Source organism: Cucurbita pepo, chromosome 10 (assembly GCF_057944985.1).
Source record: "Cucurbita pepo subsp. pepo isolate OVF chromosome 10, ASM5794498v1, whole genome shotgun sequence".
Classification (NCBI taxonomy): Eukaryota; Viridiplantae; Streptophyta; class Magnoliopsida; order Cucurbitales; family Cucurbitaceae; genus Cucurbita; species Cucurbita pepo.
In genome coordinates, this window is record NC_141807.1 from 2,693,514 (window position 1) to 2,714,606 (window position 21,093).

The window sequence follows — 21,093 nt, forward strand, 5'->3', positions numbered from 1 at the left end:
AATCTCCAGCTACTTTCATTTTCATTCCTACCTATCTTTTTTCTATTTTATCTCGTATTATTTACTTATCTTACAATAATTTTGTAATTATTTAAAACTACTTTGATCGAGCTCTGTGAACGTATGATGATGTAATCAAGATAAAGGATATTTTGGTTAGGAATATCGAGAGGTCTCCATCAACGTCGAACTTGTAAATGGTGCTACAATGTCTTATTTACCCTTTAGAGTTACTTTCAAAATATTTAAAACAATCATGGAGTAACTTGAAAACCTATCTTGTTCCCGGGGATGTAAATGGCAATTTTCGAATAAATTGGGATTCAGCTGTAGTGCCTAGCTTTGTAATAGGTATAATATTCCAATTTTACGACTCGAGAAAAATATAATTAATTAACAGGGTTCAATTCGTCGCCTGTCGGGTTGGAAAGTCCCACCTGCCCTTGGACTACCACCAACCATATCTTTCGGCCCATCCATAATTACTAATGTTGTATTAAATAAAAGTGAAAAATATAGATTTTTATAATTTCCAGTCTTAAATAATATCGCCGAATATAATTTTGCAGGTACCGCGCTCAGATGTATATTTTATTTATTTGTTTTTAAAGAGATAATTTTAATATTTTTTATTATAAAACGCAATTATTAGGCTTATCCAAGATATATGTGTTATATGATAAGTTTGACATTTTAATTTTACCGTACGCGTTATTATTTATTTTTAAATGAAATTTTTAATATCTTTTTTTATTAGAAAATGCAACCATTAAATTTATCCACGATATATTATGATGAGTTTGACAGGTAAATAGTGAAAACAAAACACAAGGTATTCATTGATTTACGCCGTATGTATTGGTAGAAAATGAACAACATTTACTAAAATTTGTCTCTTTTTATACTTCTTTGTAGCATATTTAAATTTAGAGTTTTTTTTTTTTTTTTTTTTATTTCAGTAGAATTTTTAATTTTATGTTACATTTAAAAAAAAAAACCACCAACAGTTTAGACCAAAAAATCCATAGGGGAACTAAAATGAATTTACCCATAACAGAAAATTTGTGGATTTATTGCTTAAAATTAATTTGGGGTAGTTGTTTGTTACCTTATATTAAATATGGTGGTATTGCATTTTTTGTGAAGTTCTTAAATGGGAAAAGATACATCTTTCTTCTATTAAAACAGCGTTGCAATAAATAACATTTATTGTTTGTACTTTTATCTTTGAATATGATAATGCAAAAAATAAGAAATAATGGGAAATGTATATTGAAGTTTTGACGTTACCACAAGCCGCGAAGATAACTAAATTAATATTACTCTTAAAATTGATAATCTTAAAAATATTCTTAAAATTAAAAAAAAATTAATAATATCTTTTTATTTTTATTTTTTTTAATAAAGAGGAAGAGTGTTAATTCTAGTTTTAGAATCTATAGGTATTTTTTAAACATAATATTAATTATAAGAATATTTTTTAACTTTTTTAAAAAGTTGAAGAGTATTAATGAAACTTTTTTAAAATTTAAAGTTTTTTTTAAACACTATTAAAATTAAGGGTATTTTTTAAAATTACTAAAGATTTTCCTCCCAAATTAAAGTTGAATATATATTTTTAGGCAAAATATAAAGTATTTGCGTATTTTTATACTGATGTAGCAGCAGAAAAAAAAACAAATAATAATAATAATAAAAAGCTATACATATATTTATTGAAATCATGTGTTTGGCCATTTTTTTAAACCATAATATTTCTCTATTGAATTCATATATTTCCATTTTTTAAATTCAGATGTGGAATATATGTATTGTTCTTAAATATTTTATAGTATTTATGCCATAAATTATCAATTACAATGATAAATCAAAATTATAAAATGGCTTAGTGCAATTATAATAAAATTTTAAAGAGTATTTTATTTTGTATCCACTTACTCATTTTTTAAAAATAAGATAAAAATAATTCATTGGTCTTTAGTATTGTTACAAAATGAGTGTAATATTAAGGAATTTTTAGACCATCAAAAGTTATTTATCTTTGTTTAATTAAACTTATTTAAGCACAGTTAAACCATTAAGCAAGCTCAACATTTAATAAAAGGTGATTTGAGTCCTTTCTTTTAATGGGAAAATTTGGGGCTTAGCTAGCTTGTTATATTAGACTTTAAAAAAGGACAAGAAAAGAAAATAAAAGATGGTGGCATGCGGTTCGGTTTGGTTCATTTGAGTCGGTCTAGTTTATACGATCCCGAAAGAGAGTGCCCCGATTCGCGCCACGGTAGAGATCCCGGACCATTGCACGGGTCACCCACTGCAAGCCTGTACAATTCACGATACGCTTGCGATTGATTTTTTTGTGCCTCTCAACTCTTGAATCAAAATGAAACTGAAAGTTACTCCGGTCAATGGAATGTTCCACCGGCGGGCACTTTCTTTTGTTTCAATTCTGCAAATTCGAGCCAAGTCTGCCTCTTATCGCCCAGTATTATGTTATTCGAGATGTGGAATTCGGCTGTTTACCTGTGGCAGTGGCTCAGTTCAATCTGAATTTTCTGGAGAGAACGCATACGATATTTTGAGAGTTTCAGAGACCAGCTCCAGCGATGAAATCAAAGCTTCTTTTCGCAAATTGGCAAAGGAAACTCATCCAGACCTCGCTGAGTCGAGAAATAATTCCGCTGCTTCCCAGCGTTTTGTGCAAATCCTTGCGGCGTACGAGGTGCTTGTCTACAGTACTCTTCTTCTCTAGTTCTAACTTTTTCTCGCTTGATAAATTGCACTGATCTCAATTTTATACTAGTTCATTTCTTAGTTTGAAACATGCGAAACCAACTCGAGCAATTCAATATCTCTGGTTCATTTGTTAATTGAATGTAACGTACTTGTAGCTTGTATTATAACCATATGTATTAGATTTGAATCTAAATTTTATTTTTCGCGAAGACTGAGATGTAGGCGAAGCTAGAATAGAAAATTATCTGAGTTCGAAAAGGTTCGTAATGGCATTAGCAATAGAAGGTGATATTTAACTCATAGGTATTTTGATAAAAATGTTTTTAAGACTAAATATTGGATTTCGAAGAACATTTTTTATCCATAGTCTCGCATGGGAACTGAGCTTCACTGTCGCATTTTTTAACCGACACGGCTTGTTCATAGAGCTTCATAGTTAGCTCACTAACACATGCAACGACCTTCCTGCTGTTACCCCTGTGATGTTTGAGTACTTCCGTTTTCATAACTTGTGTGCAAGTCACTGTAGATAGCTGCATCTCTTCTAAGGGGTAGTACTGCTTCTACGCTTCACAATTCAGATAGAAAGCGTAAAAACTGGTTAATAGTAATATTTAGTCTTTTTGTTTGCTTTGTGATATACAGGGTAATCTGACATCAAAGTATAATCGATGATGGATTGCAGATCCTTTCTGATTCAGAGAAGAGGGCACTTTACGACAGTTTTCTTGTAGCTCAGAGAAAGTTAGTTAAAAAAAATGGTAGCTACGGCTCAATATCATACGTATATAAATCCAATCAGACAGCTTTCAAGCAGATGGAAGTTGTTGAATGGTTGAAGTCCTATAGATCTTTTATTAATGAGATATTATCAGAAAGGAAACCTGTTGTTGTTACGGACTATTTTGATGAACTTGAGAGGGATTTCTACTTAGCCATGCATGTTGCTTACTTTGGTCCAACCATCGAGTCTATGGAACTTCTACCTGATTGTTTTGAAGCTGAGGAGAGGTCAACTCATGAAACTTCCGAGATATTGCACTTGGTTTCAGGGCGCGATCTTTTTGGGATAGTCAGTTTTGCCGAGGAGGTGGCTAAAGTGGCTTCTGCCACCAGTGGAAAGTCTATTTCTTCAACTTCTAGGTGTCTAAACATCACTCAAGCCATTGAAAATGTTAGCAGCTGCGTGAATTTGACAAGAGAGGAAGAATTTGAACTTCCTCAGGCCTCAATGTTTTATGAATCAGATGCATACAAAGATTTAGAGTTGCTTATTTGTGGAAAAGTAATTGCTAGGGCTTCTAGACTTCCTCCAAAGTTCCATGGTAAGAGCATGGAGGATAAAGACAATCAAGATCAAATACATGTTTTTCTTACTTCCAATGATGAACCCATGCATACCAGTGATGGATATTTTATAGATTTCTCTTCTGGGGATGCTGCCGGGGCAAGGATTCCCTTGGGTTCTATTTTTGGTCTAGGTACATCTGAAGAAGAAGGATCCTGCTCCGTTTACAATAAACATGGAACACAAACACATGTGATAATGAAACATCGAACATTAATGGTCTGTATAGTCTTTAAGCTACCACCGTCCTTTTATTTTCTTTACACTCATCATCATAAATTATTGTTGCTTCAAATGTTACATTTTTCTACAGTTCATGCATTTATCTGCTTGTTTGCTATTTATGATCTTGTGTCTTATAGAAGCCAAGAGTCATCAAGGTGCTTACATAGTTCCTAATGCATCGCCATGACATTAGTATATATTGACAAATTTTTAATGTTGGGATTTTTTCTGTCTTTCATGTTTTCTATTTTTTTTTACACTTGTCCACTTGTCCAAGTTTTTCACCAAATGGCTAAGTGTTCAAAACACCTTGGATCACTTCTGTGGGTCTTAAATACTTGGCAAGTTCTCAGACTTACAAGTATTGTAGAATGAAATAGTAGTTCTGGTGTGGAGATGATACACAGGAGAGATGCAAAAAAAAATAATAAACAAACAATATTTTATTCTTGCTTTTCATTTTTTGTGCTCCATGACATTCTTGACATTATATATTAAAAACAAGCTCCTCAGGTGCACGCTTAGTATTTTTTTTCTGTTTGACTTCATTATCATTATATTTCCTACTGGGGTAGTATGCTAGGATTCATTTGTTTACATCTATATGATAATGCTGCAGTATGGATGCATTTTTGTGCATATGGTAAGATAAGTCAGCAAATTCCTTCTATGGTGAATGAAGACAGAATAGATATAAGAGAGATTTGTCTTTCGCCATCCATTTAATTTTACACAAGTAATGTCACAACGATGCTGTGGAAAAATATATTTTACAAAAAGGTATAAGCTGCATGACTCTTGCACGATCAACATATTGCTGTTTCAGTGGAAACTGAATGTATACTTGATTATCCTGCGTATTTAAATGGTATATTTATGTTTTTGATACTTACATACTGATTTCTAATTTTACAGGTGAAACACATGCACTGGTACAGTACAGGAGAAAAAGTTTCTGTCTGTGAGTGTAGATGCAGTCGAGCACGTTTACCCCCAAGCAAGTGAGTTCTGTGTCTCCAGAATTTTATGGATTGTTGTCCCCATATTTAGTGATGCTATTAGTTATTGATCCTGCTATCAGTGGCACTTGGCTCATAAAAATAGCTCTTTCTTTTTACTTTATTGACATCATAGTCGTCTGATACTTTTACCTGGAAGTTTCAAACTGTAATGCAAGATTAGGACTCTTTGTGGGAAGGAGGGAGATCAAGGGCTTGTTGCCACTCACTTGGCTAATTATGAGTGAAACACTAAAAAATAAATGCACGATTAGAAGTAGGATTGTGATCTTTCAATAAAAAGTAAATGAATTTGTAAAGGGGAAAAAGTTGTACAGGTCGATTATCATGAGCAAGAGTAAGGGTGCCTTAAATAACAAAATGCACGGGATTTACAGTAGAAGCCCTTGTAAATTATTACTCGAGGAAATAATTTTTTGGGAAGCCTTCTCGGTTTAACTGCAAGGAACCACACCTTGGATTCTTTGATCTCTATAGTTGGACCAATTTGCATCTTCAACTCAATGGCTTCCATAGTTTCTTATTTGGACGCATAATTCGATACTTCAATGTTTTTAGCATAGCTTCTTGGTGGGTTACTGAAAGCTTAACTACTTTTTGGAATTTTGATGAAATGGAATGGGTGTAGATAGAAAGAATTTGGGTAACTTGTGATCTTCTTTCTCCCCCACCTCCTATTTTGTTGAAAAGGAGCTGGCGGGTGCTTTTGATCGTTCAGATCTTTTTCACTACGGTGGTCCTCAATTATGCAGATGTCTCTATCTTGTGATAATCATTTTTTCTAATAGGAGGTTAGGGTGTTATATTTGCATGTCATGTTAAGGACAACTCGTAGGCCAATCAACTTATTGTTGATTAGAACGCGATAGCAACTATCCATTTTACTTATGGTACAAGGGAAGTGCATGAGCTTTGCGAGTGGAGGTTGTTAGAATCATTATGCATGTAGATGATGGCAAACAAACTGCACTATAATGATCTTGAAATTTAAAAGATAAAGAACCTCCCTCTCTAGAGAGCTTACACCATGGCATTGCTGAGCTTGATGTGACATGAAGATCGGTAGAGTAGAAATGATGAACTTATAAACTTGCATTTCTCTTTCTTGATTACTTGGTTTAACTACAAGATAAACCAAGTAATTTGAGGTATTTGGACCCTCCCTCTCTAGAGAGCTTACACCATGGCATTGCTGAGCTTGATGTGACATGAAGATCGGTAGAGTAGAAATGATGAACTTATAAACTTGCATTTCTCTTTCTTGATTACTGTCCTTGTTAACTTTTAAACTCTTCTATCTTATAGGTTTTGGCTATTTGAGCCCCGGTGTGGTCTGCATGATGTAGGGGGCTGGTATGTCGAAACATTTGGTAAAAATAAGAAAGGCCGAACAGTCCCATCAAAAAGGTTTTGGGATGGTTTTGATTCTCAAGAACAATGTCAAGAGTAAGTTCATACCTGAGTATATGAATAAACTTTTAATCTTAAAGCTTCTATTTACACAGAATGACTTAATAGGATAATCAAGAAATTTTCGTTTTTACTTTCTCATTTGAGTTTGTTTAGGATAAAAAACGTGCCAGGTTTAAAAATTTGATATTTGGCACGTCTATTTCTCGACCTACTGTGAAAATTAATTGCACATTATCTCCATCTCTTCAAGCTATTGGTGTGATTACCGGATGAACCTTTTGGTCAATTGCCTTCCGATGTTCATCATTGCTGTCATCTTTTAAATCTAAAATCGTGCAAAATCTAAAATCATGCACGTCTATGTCTCGGTTGGTTCGGTTTCATGGTAGATTTGTGTTTTCTGATCTCTTATTTGAAATCACTTGCGTTTATTCTGAATTCTGCATCACATTTCTCCTAAAACTGTGTTTCAAAATTAATATTTTGTCAATATCGTTGCAAGCCAAGTTATCTACCGTCTGTGCAGGCGGCTTCATCCAGCAATGTATCTAATTGCCCTTGCATACAGAACTCTTGATATCGAAGATGCAAGGCTGAGGAAACAAAGGATCAGGGATACGATCAAGGGCCAACTTTTTAGGATCCTCAATTGGTCCAAGAAACTTATTTAGGGAGAACATTGGTCCTTTTGATGTCGAAAATGCTTCAATTATTAGGCGTGATAAATGCTACAGTAATTATTAGGCGTGATAAGTGTCTGCGAGAAGGTCAGTTCTCGCACCTGGCCTGTTACGAATATACCAAGCACAGCTAGAGGCCTCGGTAAGAGCAAATCTTCCTCCTGATTAGCATTATAGTATAGTTGAGAACGACATTTTGTAAGTACTTTAAATTATCTGAAAGAGCTTTTACCGTATGGAAAAGACTCGTCTAAATTCTAAACCTTCTCTGGAAGGACAATAGCATATCGTCCTTATTTAGTTTTTAATTTTTAAAAAACTAATGTCACAAATGCTACGTTCTTTTGTCGTTTGGTCATGTACTTTTTACAAGCGTTCTCAAAATCTTCTGAGCCATGTTTTGAAACCCAAAAAAATTCTTTAAAACTTGGTTTTGTTTTTTAACTAAGAATTCAAGATCATAGAGAGGATATGCTTTTGTTTTCGAAAACTGAAGAACTAAATAGTTATCAAATTGCATGAATAAAATCATAATTAAAATTATACAATATAAACTAGTTACACAGAGTTCTATCATTAAAAACAGATGAATTTTGAATTCTTATTACTTTGTTGAAGCAGGACTAAAATATAATGAATTTAAGTATGACAACTATATGGTTATAACATTCTTAAATATTTTAGGTTTAAGGCTTTAGGTGCATTTACTGGCGGTAAGTGAATTCCCGCCTTGTCACACTAACTTTCGATGACCGAAATGAGACGTTTATAACCTTTGTCCAATTGACGAGCTTCGAAGCACAAAATCAGTTCAACTTACCCAGACGCCTCCGAAACCGGAAGTAGGAACAGTTAAAAGGAAGAGATCGGTGATTCCTTCAAAGGAAAGAAAGATGAAAGCCAAGAGCGGAAAAAGTTCTTCGAGCTTGAGATCGAAGCTAGGTTTGCCGGCCGTTATCTTCGTTTTATGCCTTTTTTGTTTCCTTGCCGGATTCTTCGGCTCTTCTCTTCTCTCTCAGGTTGATCCGCGTGCTTCAAGTTTCTAATCACCATAAGATTTCGTCACCTTAATGCTAATGTTTTAATTTTCCGACCATCTCATTGCTATCGGACGAACAAACAGGATGTAGATGACGATAGGCCGAGGCCGAGGTTGCTTCAATCGGTCAACGGTGGTAGCGAGTTCGATTTGATGCCCTCGGGAGAAAACGGCGACGATTCCATTTCTTTGATTCCATTTCAGGTGCTCTCCGTTTGGTTCCATTTGACTTTAATTCTTATTTTCCCACTGCTACGTTAGTTTCACCATATTGTCACTCAAAATGAGTTGTTATTGCCAGGATTGTCATGTATTTATGCGAAATATTACTTAAGCAACGAACGAACCTTGCAACTGATTATTCGACCTTCAGTATTCATGATTTTTTTTTTCTGTTTCAATTATTGCATGTCTAATTTAAAGTTTTCATCAACGTAGGTTTTGAGCTGGCAACCACGCGCTCTCTATTTTCCGAAGTTTGCAACTGCGGAGCAATGCCGAAACATAGTCAATATGGCGAGGCCGAGGCTTAGACCGTCTTCCTTGGCTCTACGTAAGGGAGAAACGGAAGAGAACACGAAAGGAATCCGAACAAGGTATCTTCTGTTTGCATGTATTGGCACTTGTGACTTTATTAATTATCTTTTTTAGCATGAGTTATAGATATGCCCGATCAGGTGATTCAAGGAGTTCATAGTGTTAATGATATTTAGTACTCAATTATAGTTTACCATATATATTTGATCTTTTATTATAGGCAAATATCTAGATGTTTGCCTTCCATTATGGCTTACCATAGTTATCTTTCATTTATTACTCTTTCCATATTAATTTATTTGATTATAAATAGAAAACTTTCATGGTTTTAGCAAATATTCTCACATAGCACTATGGGGATTTTGGATGTGGATGTATGTTTGTATAAAGTATTTGTGGGATTAGTATGTGTTATACTCGCATTCTATGGGAACGACATTCTGGTTTTGTATTTAATTTTCTCTTCCACTATTCTTTGAACTGCAACATTTGTTTCTTCCCCTACCTCCAATTATAACCTTCGGTCTATATATGTGATTTATGTTATGGTCTGTGAAGATATCTTTTGAGATTTTAGGATTTCAGCATAGATATAGATACTTTCTTTTTTGGTTTTTCCTCGTCTGTTCGACTCTCTGGTCACTCTCACCCATAATTATCGTGTCTTGGAATTCCATTTTAACGCCTAGGCGTTGGATTAGGAGGACCCAACAGTCTTATAATTTTACATTATCCATGCAGTTGATTCATAACTAAAAAAATATGTATCCTTCCATTGTGTTTTCTTTATTGTATTCTGTAATTGGTACCGCTGCAATTTAATCCAGCAGAACTTCCGAGTTAGCCATGGGTATAGGTGAAAATAGGAAATTTCTATTACTTTATTTTGGTTTTTGGTTTCGTGAATTGAAGGGAATGTCTAATTTTGTAAAGGTGCTTGATTACATTTTCAAATTGACTCCTCTCCCTCTCTCTCTCCTTCTCTCTCTGTCCCAAGCAGTTCTGGAGTGTTCTTTAGTGCTTCAGAAGATGAAAGTGGGACGCTGGGGGCCATTGAGGAAAAAATTGCAAGGGCGACTATGCTTCCAAGGATGCATGGAGAGGTATTATGATAGTAAGGTTTACCACTTTGATCGTCTATATTTCCACCCAGCTTTCTGTTGCTACATCGTCCATAAGAATTTAAACTTCCAAAAGTACGTTGTTATAGAATCCTAAATATATTTGATGTAAAATTTTGATAGGGAATGTCATAGATTGAACTCTGTCAATTCCTTGGAAAAGATGAAACCATTAGCAAGTTACTCTGAAATTACCTCTGATGTCATTACTAACTTGCTTATAATTTCCATCTCTATGTATAGTAGTTGGCCTTCTTAAAATTTTGATGCTTGACGTGGAATCTTGACAATCGATTTTTTACAGTCTTTGATGGGATTTATGTAAATCTACTATGCGCCCCCTTTAAGTCAGATTTTGCTGGTTATGTTAAGCTGACATTAAAATTTTATCAAACCTTTTGTTTCTTGTTTGAACTTTTGGAGAATGAAGGTTTGTTATCTCAAAAGTGGATTAGTATTGAGAATATTTGCTAAAACCACTCCACCTAAATGATGTGGAAGTTCTCTATTTATAATAAAATAAATTACAAAGATATGGAAAAAGTTATGAATGGAAAGAGCAATAAATGGAAAAATACCTATGATAAGCCGTAATGGAAGATATTTACCTATAATAAAAGATCAAATATGATATATATGGTAAACTATAATTCAGTACTAAATATCCTTAAGCTGAACGTCGAATTTGAACGAACGTGAAACTTGGATCTAAAAAATGCAAATAGAGGTCGAGAAATACTTTTTGTGAAGATGTCTACAACCTGGTTTGGATGAGACGTCGAAAAACAATTTCTTAGCCATCGAAAACTGCAGGGGGATCATCGCTCAGCGGCGATGCTGCCTTGGCCCCTGCAAGAATATGTCTAACCCACAAAGTAGAAGGGGGAAACCCGGAGGAAGAAGGAGAATAGAGAGAGAGGGTTCAATGGTGACTATGAAGAAGAGAGGAACAAGAGAGGAAGAAGAGGGTATAAACTGAGAATGCAGACTCTGAGGTGTATTTTAGACGAAGAAAGGAAGAGAGGGGCGGAGACGGAGTGATGTCTGCACCTTGTGGACTTGATTTTCTATTGAGCAAATGAGCACGAGTAAGAATATCTCGAGCATATTTTGCAACTGGAGTTTGCACTAGTGACTCCAAAGGAGCAATAGGCGAAGCCGATGGAGAAGTAACTGGTGCCATAGCAAGTGGTGAAGTTCCAATGGACGGAAAGTTTGCCACGCCCCCCAGAGCAAGGGACGAAGACGATGTTGAAGTCGGAAAAGTCGCCACAGTGGGTGAAGGATCCGATTTTGGCGAGGAGGCTGGTGGTGACTTGGTTGGCGAAAAGGCCAATGCGGCACTCAGATTTTAAGGGTAAATCTCTGCATAAGGTTAATGGGATTGTCGGGATTCCATATATTTTCGATGAGAATGTTGATGAGGATTCTGAGGTTAGGGTTTCTGTGAAGGATGAAGGGAAGATTGGGAAGAAAATGAAAGAGGCTATGTTGGTTAAGGGAAACCGATTATGTTGGAGAAGGTGAGGTTGTATGTACAGAGTATGACAAATGGTGATTTGGAGGCCAAAAGGGTGGAGCCGAAAGAGTAATCAATCGGCTCTGCCTGCGTCAGCCATGGAGACTGCCCCTGCGGCGTCAAAGCCAGCAGGGGTGGTGGAGAAGAAGATGAGTAAAGGATTCAGAAGCCATTGAAAATAAAGGATCGGGGTTGCGACGACTTTGATACCATGAGAATATTTGCTAAAACCACCCCTCCTAAATGGTATGAAAATTTTCTATTTATAATCAAATAAATTACAATTGATACCTATGGTAAGCCGATATTTGCCTATAATAATAAATCAAATATGATATATATGGTAAACTATAATTCAGTACTATCCATTATCTTGTCATGTTTTTTAATTGTCATGTTTTTTTAATTAAATACCAAGATACATAGTAACAGGTAACCTGAAACCTGATAATTTGTCATTGTGTTCTATCCATTTGATGCCCCTGAAGCTTTATATCTATGTTTCTTTCTTTCAATTGTTTGTAGAAATCTGTTCTATAATACTGCTTCATTTTTTAGTTAATGTACAGGTTGTATTTCCGCGTGGAGTTGTATGTTTTAATGTTTTGTTGTGTCTGTAAAAGGTATTGAACTTCTTGTTTCGCAAATATTTTTAAATGGATTGAGGGTTTTGTGTTTCAGGCATTTAATATCTTGCGTTATGAGATTGGGCAGAAGTATAATTCTCATTATGATGCGTTCAATCCTTCTGAATATGGACCACAGAAGAGCCAAAGGGTACAAAGTAGATAGATCAGCCTTTCCTTTGTTCATTGCTCGTACACATTCACAGATTTTCACAATCGTTTAGGGTTCCAAGCATGAGCTAGTGCAGGAAGTGATTGTTCTCAAATGCTGTGTCAATTCTAATGGTGATTGCCAAAAGTTTATTCAGCAGAATTCATGTTGCTAATTGCTCTTTTATTGGTGATCTTTTAATTACTTGAATAGTGAATATAATTTTAGATTCAATCTTTTTTCATGCATTTCTAGGAGTTCCTTTACACAAATATCTTGATCCCCGCCTCCCCCTTCCCTCCCTAAAAAAAAAAGGAAAAAAAGAAAAAAGGAAAATAAAATAGAATGTTGCACTACTTTGCCTAACTGACATTTTAGCATCCAAACATTCAGGTGGCTTCCTTTTTGTTATACTTGACTGATGTTGAAGAAGGTGGAGAAACCATGTTTCCATTTGAGGTAAGACCATAAGACCTCATGAACGATGCGGCTGTTCTCTTGACATGTTTTACATCCAGTTTATCTTCTGAACATGAGTCAAATGGAGTATTTACTATGTTTGATTGACAGAATGGCTTGAATATGGATGGAAAATACGATTACCAAAAATGTACTGGTTTGAAAGTGAAGCCACGTCAAGGTGATGGACTTCTGTTTTATTCTGTTTTTCCAAATGGTACAATCGATCCGGTTAGTGTTCCTGTTCCTATCTCTGTTGCTTGATATGGTGATTTTAGTTTGAATGCTGTATGGATTATTGATGTGTATTGTTGAACAACGAGTCAGCCTGAGGGAGCATATGCTTTGTTTGAGCATGGAGCTTCTCGATTTATGATAAACCCCCTATCATATGCTACTCACCATATAGACATTGACATGATCGTTAGGATCCCATTCTTAAAATTGTATTACATAAAATGAAGAATACAGATTGATATAGCTTTTGGACAGGATCATCTCTATCCCAAGTTCCACAATGGACCAGTTATCTAATAATATGCTGATCTCTAAACTCCCCAACTCCCTCTATTGATAACCTTCCCTCCTAACCAACTATCAAGGAATTTGAATTTGGCCACTGCTAATACTTTCCTATTAACATGCTCTAACACGGATCCATCAATTCCTTTAAGATTACTAAAGTCTTTGCCACTTTCTTCAGGCTGTTACAATTTGTGACATATTTGTTCAGACTTCGATTAGATATGCTTTGTCATAGACAAGGAACATCAGGGATTATGAATTATGCTAAATTTTCCCAAAGCTGTTATAAGATAGTGCTCGTTAGGAAGCATGGACACTTATTATGAGCGAATGTAGAGGTGTTGGACATAGACATGCTTCAGATACGTATTCTAGGAGTTTAATTTATTTTTAATTTGTTCAGACATGTAATTTAAGCGTTTTGTTTATTTTTAACATGTTATGTTTTGAATGTTTTGGTTCTGCTTCTGGTGACACATTCAGGAGATGTCGGGACTCATCTTGTTTAGGAAATACAGAAATTAAGGGAAAAAAAAAACAATAATTTCCTTTCCCCATTAAAACTACAAATATTTGAATTTGTATCAAGTAACTATGAGTAAGTATATGGAAATTTTCTAAAACTAAACTATTAAAAAGAAAAAAACTAAAACTTCGTCTGACCAATTCCAGTAATGTAGTTTTGGAAGTTGATATAAGATGCTCGTTTATTTTGTTGGGGACTTATTCTATATGATGATCTGACCTTAATACGTTGGGGGGCCGTAGACTAATTAATATTTGAAGTGGTAGTTACTTCAAATCTTTACATCATACATATCGCTGCAGTTGAAAGCATGCATGTGCATAAGGTAATAGCAATTATTTTGGAAAACATATTTGTGGGTAATTCATTGTCTGTATGCTGTCTATGTATGTGCTTTGAGTTATTTGCTTCTTTGTCATTCGGAAGCATTATGATGTAATTTTGCAGCAAGATTAGTGGGTTAGTTTAACGTTAAATGGTGTGCTGTTCTGTTTAGCATTTTGCGTTTCTTAAGCGCTGCTTGTCTGAGAATCTTATTTATTGGATGATTTTGTAGACATCACTCCATGGAAGCTGTCCTGTGGTCAAAGGACAGAAATGGGTCGCTACAAAGTGGATCAGAGATCAAGTACAGGACGATTAAGCGTTACTATTTACCACAGGCAATGCATAACTCGTAAATCTCAGCCTATCATTTTCTCTATATTAGACAATGAATTTTAACATTATAAAAAAATTGATTCCCATCCTCTTCCCCCTACCAAATAAAATACTAGGCGAGTTAATGTTAAAATGTTTTTTTTTTTTTTTTTTTTTAATGTAGCCAAGTGCTTGAAGTTTTAATTTAGGATAAGAGAAATGTCTAAATATTAAGCCAAGTAAATCCCCAACCTATAACAGTCTGGAAATATGAATACTTTATTGAATAGATTTAATAGTTATTGGTTGGTATATAAATTACATATTGATGTTGATTGATAAATAAATATTGATTAGTATGCCAGCTGCTGGGGTTTATAGTTTTATCAGTTAAAAACATCTTGAACATATTTGAACAAAAGTTGAACTAAATTATATATGTACTAAAATTTGATTAATATAAAACTTTGTTATTCACGAGCTAAGCAAAGTTACATAATAGAAGAAAATATAATATTCTATCATTCAAAGAAAATGAATCCTATATTGACTGGAAGGTTAAAAGGTTCACCCATTTGGCAGCTACTTGTCTCCATCTACACCATTAGAATCTGAGTGAAGAGTCCTCTAGTCCTTGTCTTCATGATGATCTAACGTCTCATCAACAGAAATTAGCATTACACAAAAGGGAAATAGGATGATTGGAATTGTTGAATTTGAATCTTAATCAACAAAAACTGAGATCCCATAACTTGATCTTGCAATCTCGAGCAGAAGATTAGCAGTTGCACTTCTGAAAGAATGCTTACCAATTTCATACCAAATCATGAAATGTTGAAAACACAATTTTACTGTTTTTGCCATGTCTGATAAGGATGCTTTCCCCAACGCTTCAATGCATACATGCTGCCAGCCGAAGTGAACAGACCAAGGGCAGCAAATGCTAGTATCACTGAATTTTCGATACGCCGGTAATAGCCACCCTACGGAAATAAGACACAATGATCATCTATGTAATTTCTCATCTAAAGAAAGATATAGGAAATGGAGGGCTTTATTACTCGAGTCTTGTGCGTCCAAAAATATTAAACTTAATAACATGTCATCTGAATTCCCGTAGTAAATTGTTCTTATCGTCAGGCTTAACACATCATATATGAAGTGTTCATAATGATAGCATCAGTCTTGGATGAAAGGACAGGTAATTTTCAGATCGATAAAATAGACCCTTCCTCATCTTAAAGTTTTAAATGTGCTTTGAATTTCTTCACTAACATTGGGTTGGAGTAAGAATGAAAAATGAAACCCTTACCAACGTTCTCCTTGGGGCTCCCAATTTTTCACAAGGCCCCTTCATGGTAAACAAATTAGATATAGACAGGAAAATTCTTAGCAGGTTTTGTTACCATTTGCATGTACGAATTTTTAACCTATGGCCCGTAACTACTTGCAAAACATGCCTAATTCTTTGCTTCTACAATTCAAATTGCTAGAGAGATAAGTTAAGGTATTCTTGAATTATACTAGATGCATTCTTTTCATCCAATGCGTGCTCCACCATTCAGAAGAGTTCAATTGAAGGTAGAATTTACATACCTGCAACAGAAAAAACAAAATTGCCGCATTTGCCGGAGCCAGAGATAAGCTAATCATCCCTCCACGCAACTTATTTGGCACATACCTATAAGAAAAATAGGAGGATAAAAAGGACATTGTGCAATCAGTTGCAAACATAATTACGTTTCTGCAGATGCTATCACAATAGCAAGTCAACACTTACATGGTCCTTAATCTTGCAAGTAAAGGTACAATTAAACCAACACAGGCATGAAACATGGAAAATAGCATCACTAGAACTCCAAGATCCTGCATAAATAGTAGAATATCAAGCTCCTTACTCGTCCAAATTTCTCAAAAAGCTAAGAAATTAGTCATATGAAACATACCTGATAATCAAAAGCAACAATTGATATCACGAGCCCTGATACTACAAAGCAATATAGTAAACAATCTTCAGTCCGAAGGGGTGATGTTCCACCCATGAGCCATGGAAACAATGAGCTTCCAAGGATTCTTGACCCCAGCAAACATGGGTATATCAACCCAAGATGCACTTCCCGCCCATCAGCCTAGATCAGAAATAATAAAATAACTAAAAAATTCTGATTTACAATGCCTGTTAACTGAATCCAACAGCATCACTATTTTCAAATTGATACTCTTAAAAGATTACTAGTACAGTGGTTTTAACTTGTTCAGTGGCATATAATTTCAAATATTATAAATCCTCTAACAAATTAACTTTGATACTTCAATGTACTTTAGATATGTACCACTAATGTTGGAGCCCAAAGAATCCAAAAGAATGCAACAGAGAAGTGAATAGAAGCTTGGGCCCATGCCAATAACCATATCCTTTTATCTGCAAATTATGAAAGTTTATGAATTTTGAGAACATCTACTAATTTATCGTATTTCACAAATTATTTTATGGGAAGTATAATCTTGATAAAAATCCTAGTTCATAACAACTAAAGTTTATTGAACAGTGAAACCATCTAATCAGCTGATGTGCAAAAAGAAAAAATTAAGGTAAAGTACACATTTGATCCCTAAACTTGAGAACAAGTTTCTAGTTGGTACATAAATCTCATTGATAGTTTAGTCCCTGACCTTTAAAAATTGTTTCTAATAGGTTCTTAGCCCGTTAGTTAAACGAAAAAAATGCTTTGGTTATTCCCTCCCTTCTTTTCTCATTTTCAGCGAGCCCACTATTTTGCCAAGTTCACAAAGAAAACTACTAAAAAAATTCATCTCCTCACAAAAAGTAACAAAGAAATACATCTTCTCTCCTCTCTCTTTCTCCGTAACCAGAATGTCCTCTGCCATGAAACAAAGTACTCTGATTTTTGTGCTCAGAGATTATGGCACATTATAGGCATTAAAATAGCTAAATCTAAGAATTCAATTGAAATTTTAAGCTCCCACCTTAAAAAACGTCATAATACGATTAATTGATGTCAATGGAGAAAAAACCAACAAACAAATGCCAAAGCAAGTAAAAAAAGGCAACGAATTCAATCAAATTTTTATCATCTCTCTAAAACCTCAATTGAAAAAATAAAACCAAAACTTGAAGCATCAACCAACAAATCGGAAAAGAAAACCAGAAAACGCAAGAATAATGAAACAGAAATTTATATAGATCTGAACACCACAGAGATCTAAAAAACCCAACGACCAAGTCCTTCCAGATTATTCCTCTTAAAAATGGAACAAAAAGGAGAAGATGAAGAGAAGAAAAAAAAAACTCTGCCTAGTGATTTACAAAAAAAATCTTCATGTATTGTACAGAAAAGGTTGAATTTGATTGGTTCTTTTTATAGTTTGCTAAGAACTAGAATTGAATGATATAAAATGGGGGGTTTGGTATAATATTTTCTTTTTGGAGTTGAAAGGTCTTTGGATTTGAATTTTTAGATAAATTTCTTTGTGAATTTTCTTCATGAAGTCACCAAAATGGTATAGGAAGAAGGGTAGGGAAAAAGAGAGAGAGAGAGAGAGAAGCCACATAAGCAAAATTAAAATCTAGTCAGCACGTTCATACGTGCCAAATCATATTTTCGTCAGTCAACTAACAGTCCAAGGACCTTTTAGAACCATTTCCTATAGGTCACGGACTAAACTATAAATTTTTTATAAACATAGGGATAAAAAAGAATCCTATCCTCAAACACAAGGACCAAAAGTGTATTTTACACTAGAATCTACCTTGGTGAAGACATTAAGCACTTGGTGAGCATTTTTACTCTTGAATACACTGTTCCATAGGTTTCTCATTAGTAGAGTGCAGAAGAAACCAAGAAAAACAAAAATAATGGCTGCATTCCATTCTGAAAAAGTTAAAAATGATATTCGAAGACCAATATATTTTCAGTAGACATTGCAAATAACTAGAAAAGACCCAACTTTGTACAAGGATTTGTCCAAAAAATCCCTGAAAACGATATGAAAGTATTTGATAGTTTCTGGTAGGTTGGGGTTCGGCAAAATTAGTATATATTCAAATACATCAGAGACGTTAATGTGTCAACAGAGCAAAACTGTTAATTAAATTAACAATAGAAGGCATAAATATACTTGGCTGAAATTTCTACCCAGTCAAACAAAACCTAAACCAAGATGTAAGTAAATATAAGGAACATATGGTGCTTACCACTAAAAATATATGCACTGAAAGAAGTTCTATAGTCCTCCAGTTCTATTCTTTGTGATGCTTCTGTCCACCCTTTGGTGACCAAAGTTAAACATATCAATGCCAAGAACACAGCAGCGGTGGAAGGAGAAAACATATTTCTCTTAATATTATCACCAACCAGACTATTCACAAGCATCTGGTTTCCAATCAAAGAGACAGACTCAAATACGGTCATTAGCCAGAATGTGTCACTTAACATATCTTGCCTTTGACCTTGCTGCAAGGGGAGAAAAATATATGAGGGAATGACTTTACATTAGTGCTTTATTTCAAACAAGAGACTGCAGGAGCTCGAATAGAAATCATCATGGCCAACCATTCAACCAAGTATAATCAAAACAAGTTGGAGCATAAGTTGAGATCGATAAAACAGATGAATAAATATCTAATTAAACTTACTAGGTTACATCAACTTAAATATAAATAAATAAATAAGCTGGTTGGTTTGATTTCAAGAACCTTAAACTTGAAGTAAAAAATATTACAATCAGAGTCCATTGATTTCATATTTAAGGGTCCTCAACTCCTTTAAACAAGTATGACATGAATGTAAATTGATGTGGCCTACTATGATGACTACCTAAATAAATCCAAGTGCAAAGCTACGTTAACAAACCTTCTCATGATGATGTACCATCCATGTTTCGAAGCTGAATGAAAATATTGAAGTAGCAAGAGATAAACCAATACTGGTGATAAAGAGACTTGGATGCACAGAAATCCTCTTCCATACGGCAGTAACAAGGTGTATTATGCAAAACGTCATACATACTTTCTTTTGACCTCTACAACAATAATAAAATCATTTCTTAGAAGAACAACATCATTTACTTCATTGTATTTATAATAAAATCTTAGTAATGAAATCTGAATGGGAGCATTGAAGGAGAAATTCTACTCTCTAGTAAAACCATGAAAATCGAGCTGACAACCTAGCAAGTGACTGTTACTGGAAAACAACGTTGATTTTCTAGACTGCAGCATCTTTTTCTTTATATTTGTTCCAAAAACTATACTGTCCTACTTAAATGTTCATAACGACGATCTTAGAAATTATGTGAAATCACTATTTCCTTTGCCAAAAAACATCTGAATTTCTATCATCAGAATATTGCGAAAATAAAAATTCTATGATATATCACAGTTACCAGTATAATTCCATGTTCAACCAGAAAAATAATCTAGCATCAGGTTTCCATTTCCTGTGCATCATGGCATATAGACGAAGACAGCGTACTAGCATTTCGGAATGAGAAGGTAATCGAGTAAATAAGCGAACTAAAATTACATCAAATCGGATAGAACGCCCAAAAAGGAACCGACGAAGAGAGAAGCCGCATATCCAACACATAGAGACAACACTATCTGTTCTCTGCTAACTCCGCGATACGTATACTCAAACTCACCATATACTGACCATAAGCCTTCCATTACTGTAATATAAAGAGGAGTAACCGATTAGCAACATCCACGCCCCTTAATTGAAAGGAGAACTTACGTTTGCTGAACTCGATGAACTAGAAATGTCAGTAAAGAGGGGGAAATAATCTGGAAAAAGGTTAAATTAAAAAGAGAAGATCCCGCCTGAGAGAGACTGACTCTCTAAATTACCAGTTACTTTTAAATTTTCTTTAGGAAAAAAGGAAGAAAGTGTGCAAGAGTAATACGCGGAACTTACCTGACGCAAGAGAATAGAGTAGCAGGAATTTCCGCTGGAAACTAGAAAATGAGGATGAAAATCCATGATCGAACGGAGAAGGAGCTCTGGTGGAGCTATTCTTGGAAGCATAAGGTAGAAGAAGGATCGAAAGAAAACAAGAGAGGAAGATGAAGATGAACAAATATGGATTTGGCTCCCAAATTGAATTGTCGATGATCACCGCCATTTTTCTAGCAGTTAATCTCTCAAAGAAGCCCTAGATCTCTGGCCATTTTTGAGAGAGAATTGTGAGATCGCAAAGGGAAGATGCGCGGTAAAAACAACTAGCATTGCTCGTTTCCCTTCAAATGCTTAGAAGTGGGACGGAGGGTATTCTTCTTTTTTTTTTTTTCTTTTTTTTATTTGCAAAAATACTGAAATTTCAAAATGAACCCTCCATTTTTAAGTTTTGAAAATGATTCAATTGCTTAATGGAATGTTGAGGTTGAAAGACTATGATGATGTGGCAATTTGGGCAGATAAATAGTTAATTAACTATAACGATGTGGCAATTTTAAATTATAACGAACAAACATATAAGTTATATGCATGTATGTGTATATATATATATAT

The 21,093-nt window shown here is 34.7% G+C and overlaps 3 protein-coding genes across 4 annotated transcripts; 2 read left to right on the forward strand and 1 right to left on the reverse strand.

The window, feature by feature from the left end:
* Positions 1-2,272: 2,272 nt before the first annotated feature.
* Positions 2,273-7,664, forward strand: LOC111803498 (Chaperone DnaJ-domain superfamily protein). 2 transcript variants are annotated; one of them, XM_023687932.2, is made up of 5 exons: positions 2,273-2,722; positions 3,422-4,303; positions 5,225-5,310; positions 6,634-6,774; positions 7,310-7,664. In XM_023687932.2, the coding sequence occupies exons 1-5, from the start codon at positions 2,384-2,386 to the stop codon at positions 7,410-7,412; spliced, it is 1,551 nt and encodes a 516-aa protein (XP_023543700.2). In that variant the 5' UTR covers positions 2,273-2,383; the 3' UTR covers positions 7,413-7,664. The 2 variants fall into 2 exon arrangements, with proteins under 2 accessions (XP_023543700.2, XP_023543699.2); XM_023687931.2 differs by having other exon boundaries at positions 2,277-2,722; positions 7,268-7,664.
* Positions 7,665-8,305: 641 nt separating this feature from the next.
* LOC111803499 (putative prolyl 4-hydroxylase 9) lies at positions 8,306-14,717 on the forward strand. Its single transcript, XM_023687933.2, has 8 exons — positions 8,306-8,440; positions 8,545-8,664; positions 8,899-9,056; positions 9,998-10,100; positions 12,319-12,414; positions 12,808-12,873; positions 12,985-13,104; positions 14,481-14,717. Exons 1-8 carry the CDS (start codon positions 8,315-8,317, stop codon positions 14,565-14,567), a joined length of 876 nt encoding a protein of 291 aa, XP_023543701.1. The 5' UTR covers positions 8,306-8,314; the 3' UTR covers positions 14,568-14,717.
* Positions 14,718-14,719: 2 nt separating this feature from the next.
* Positions 14,720-20,866, reverse strand: LOC111804482 (uncharacterized). The gene is made up of 9 exons (XM_023689305.2): positions 20,500-20,866; positions 20,110-20,254; positions 19,438-19,606; positions 18,780-19,038; positions 16,897-16,985; positions 16,510-16,692; positions 16,344-16,429; positions 16,160-16,244; positions 14,720-15,546 (listed from the first exon to the last, which is right to left on the reverse strand). Exons 1-9 carry the CDS (start codon positions 20,705-20,707, stop codon positions 15,412-15,414), a joined length of 1,359 nt encoding a protein of 452 aa, XP_023545073.1. The 5' UTR covers positions 20,708-20,866; the 3' UTR covers positions 14,720-15,411.
* Between the last annotated feature and the right edge of the window lie 227 nt (positions 20,867-21,093).

Excerpts from the sequence above, each read along its gene's own strand:
- LOC111804482 (XM_023689305.2), bottom strand. The coding sequence starts at position 20,707 with ATGGCGGTGATCATCGACAATTCAATTTGGGAGCCAAATCCATATTTG. Across the intron at positions 16,693-16,896 it reads TTTGGGCTCCAACATTAGTG|GCTGATGGGCGGGAAGTGCA; the intron begins GTACATATCTAA and ends TTTCTGATCTAG. Across the intron at positions 16,245-16,343 it reads CTTGCAAGATTAAGGACCAT|GTATGTGCCAAATAAGTTGC; the intron begins GTAAGTGTTGAC and ends TTTTTCTTATAG.
- LOC111803498 (XM_023687931.2), top strand. The coding sequence starts at position 2,384 with ATGAAACTGAAAGTTACTCCGGTCAATGGAATGTTCCACCGGCGGGCA. Across the intron at positions 5,311-6,633 it reads GCACGTTTACCCCCAAGCAA|GTTTTGGCTATTTGAGCCCC; the intron begins GTGAGTTCTGTG and ends TCTATCTTATAG. Across the intron at positions 6,775-7,267 it reads TCTCAAGAACAATGTCAAGA|GCGGCTTCATCCAGCAATGT; the intron begins GTAAGTTCATAC and ends CCGTCTGTGCAG.
- LOC111803499 (XM_023687933.2), top strand. The coding sequence starts at position 8,315 with ATGAAAGCCAAGAGCGGAAAAAGTTCTTCGAGCTTGAGATCGAAGCTA. Across the intron at positions 8,441-8,544 it reads GCTCTTCTCTTCTCTCTCAG|GATGTAGATGACGATAGGCC; the intron begins GTTGATCCGCGT and ends ACGAACAAACAG. Across the intron at positions 13,105-14,480 it reads CAAATGGTACAATCGATCCG|ACATCACTCCATGGAAGCTG; the intron begins GTTAGTGTTCCT and ends ATGATTTTGTAG.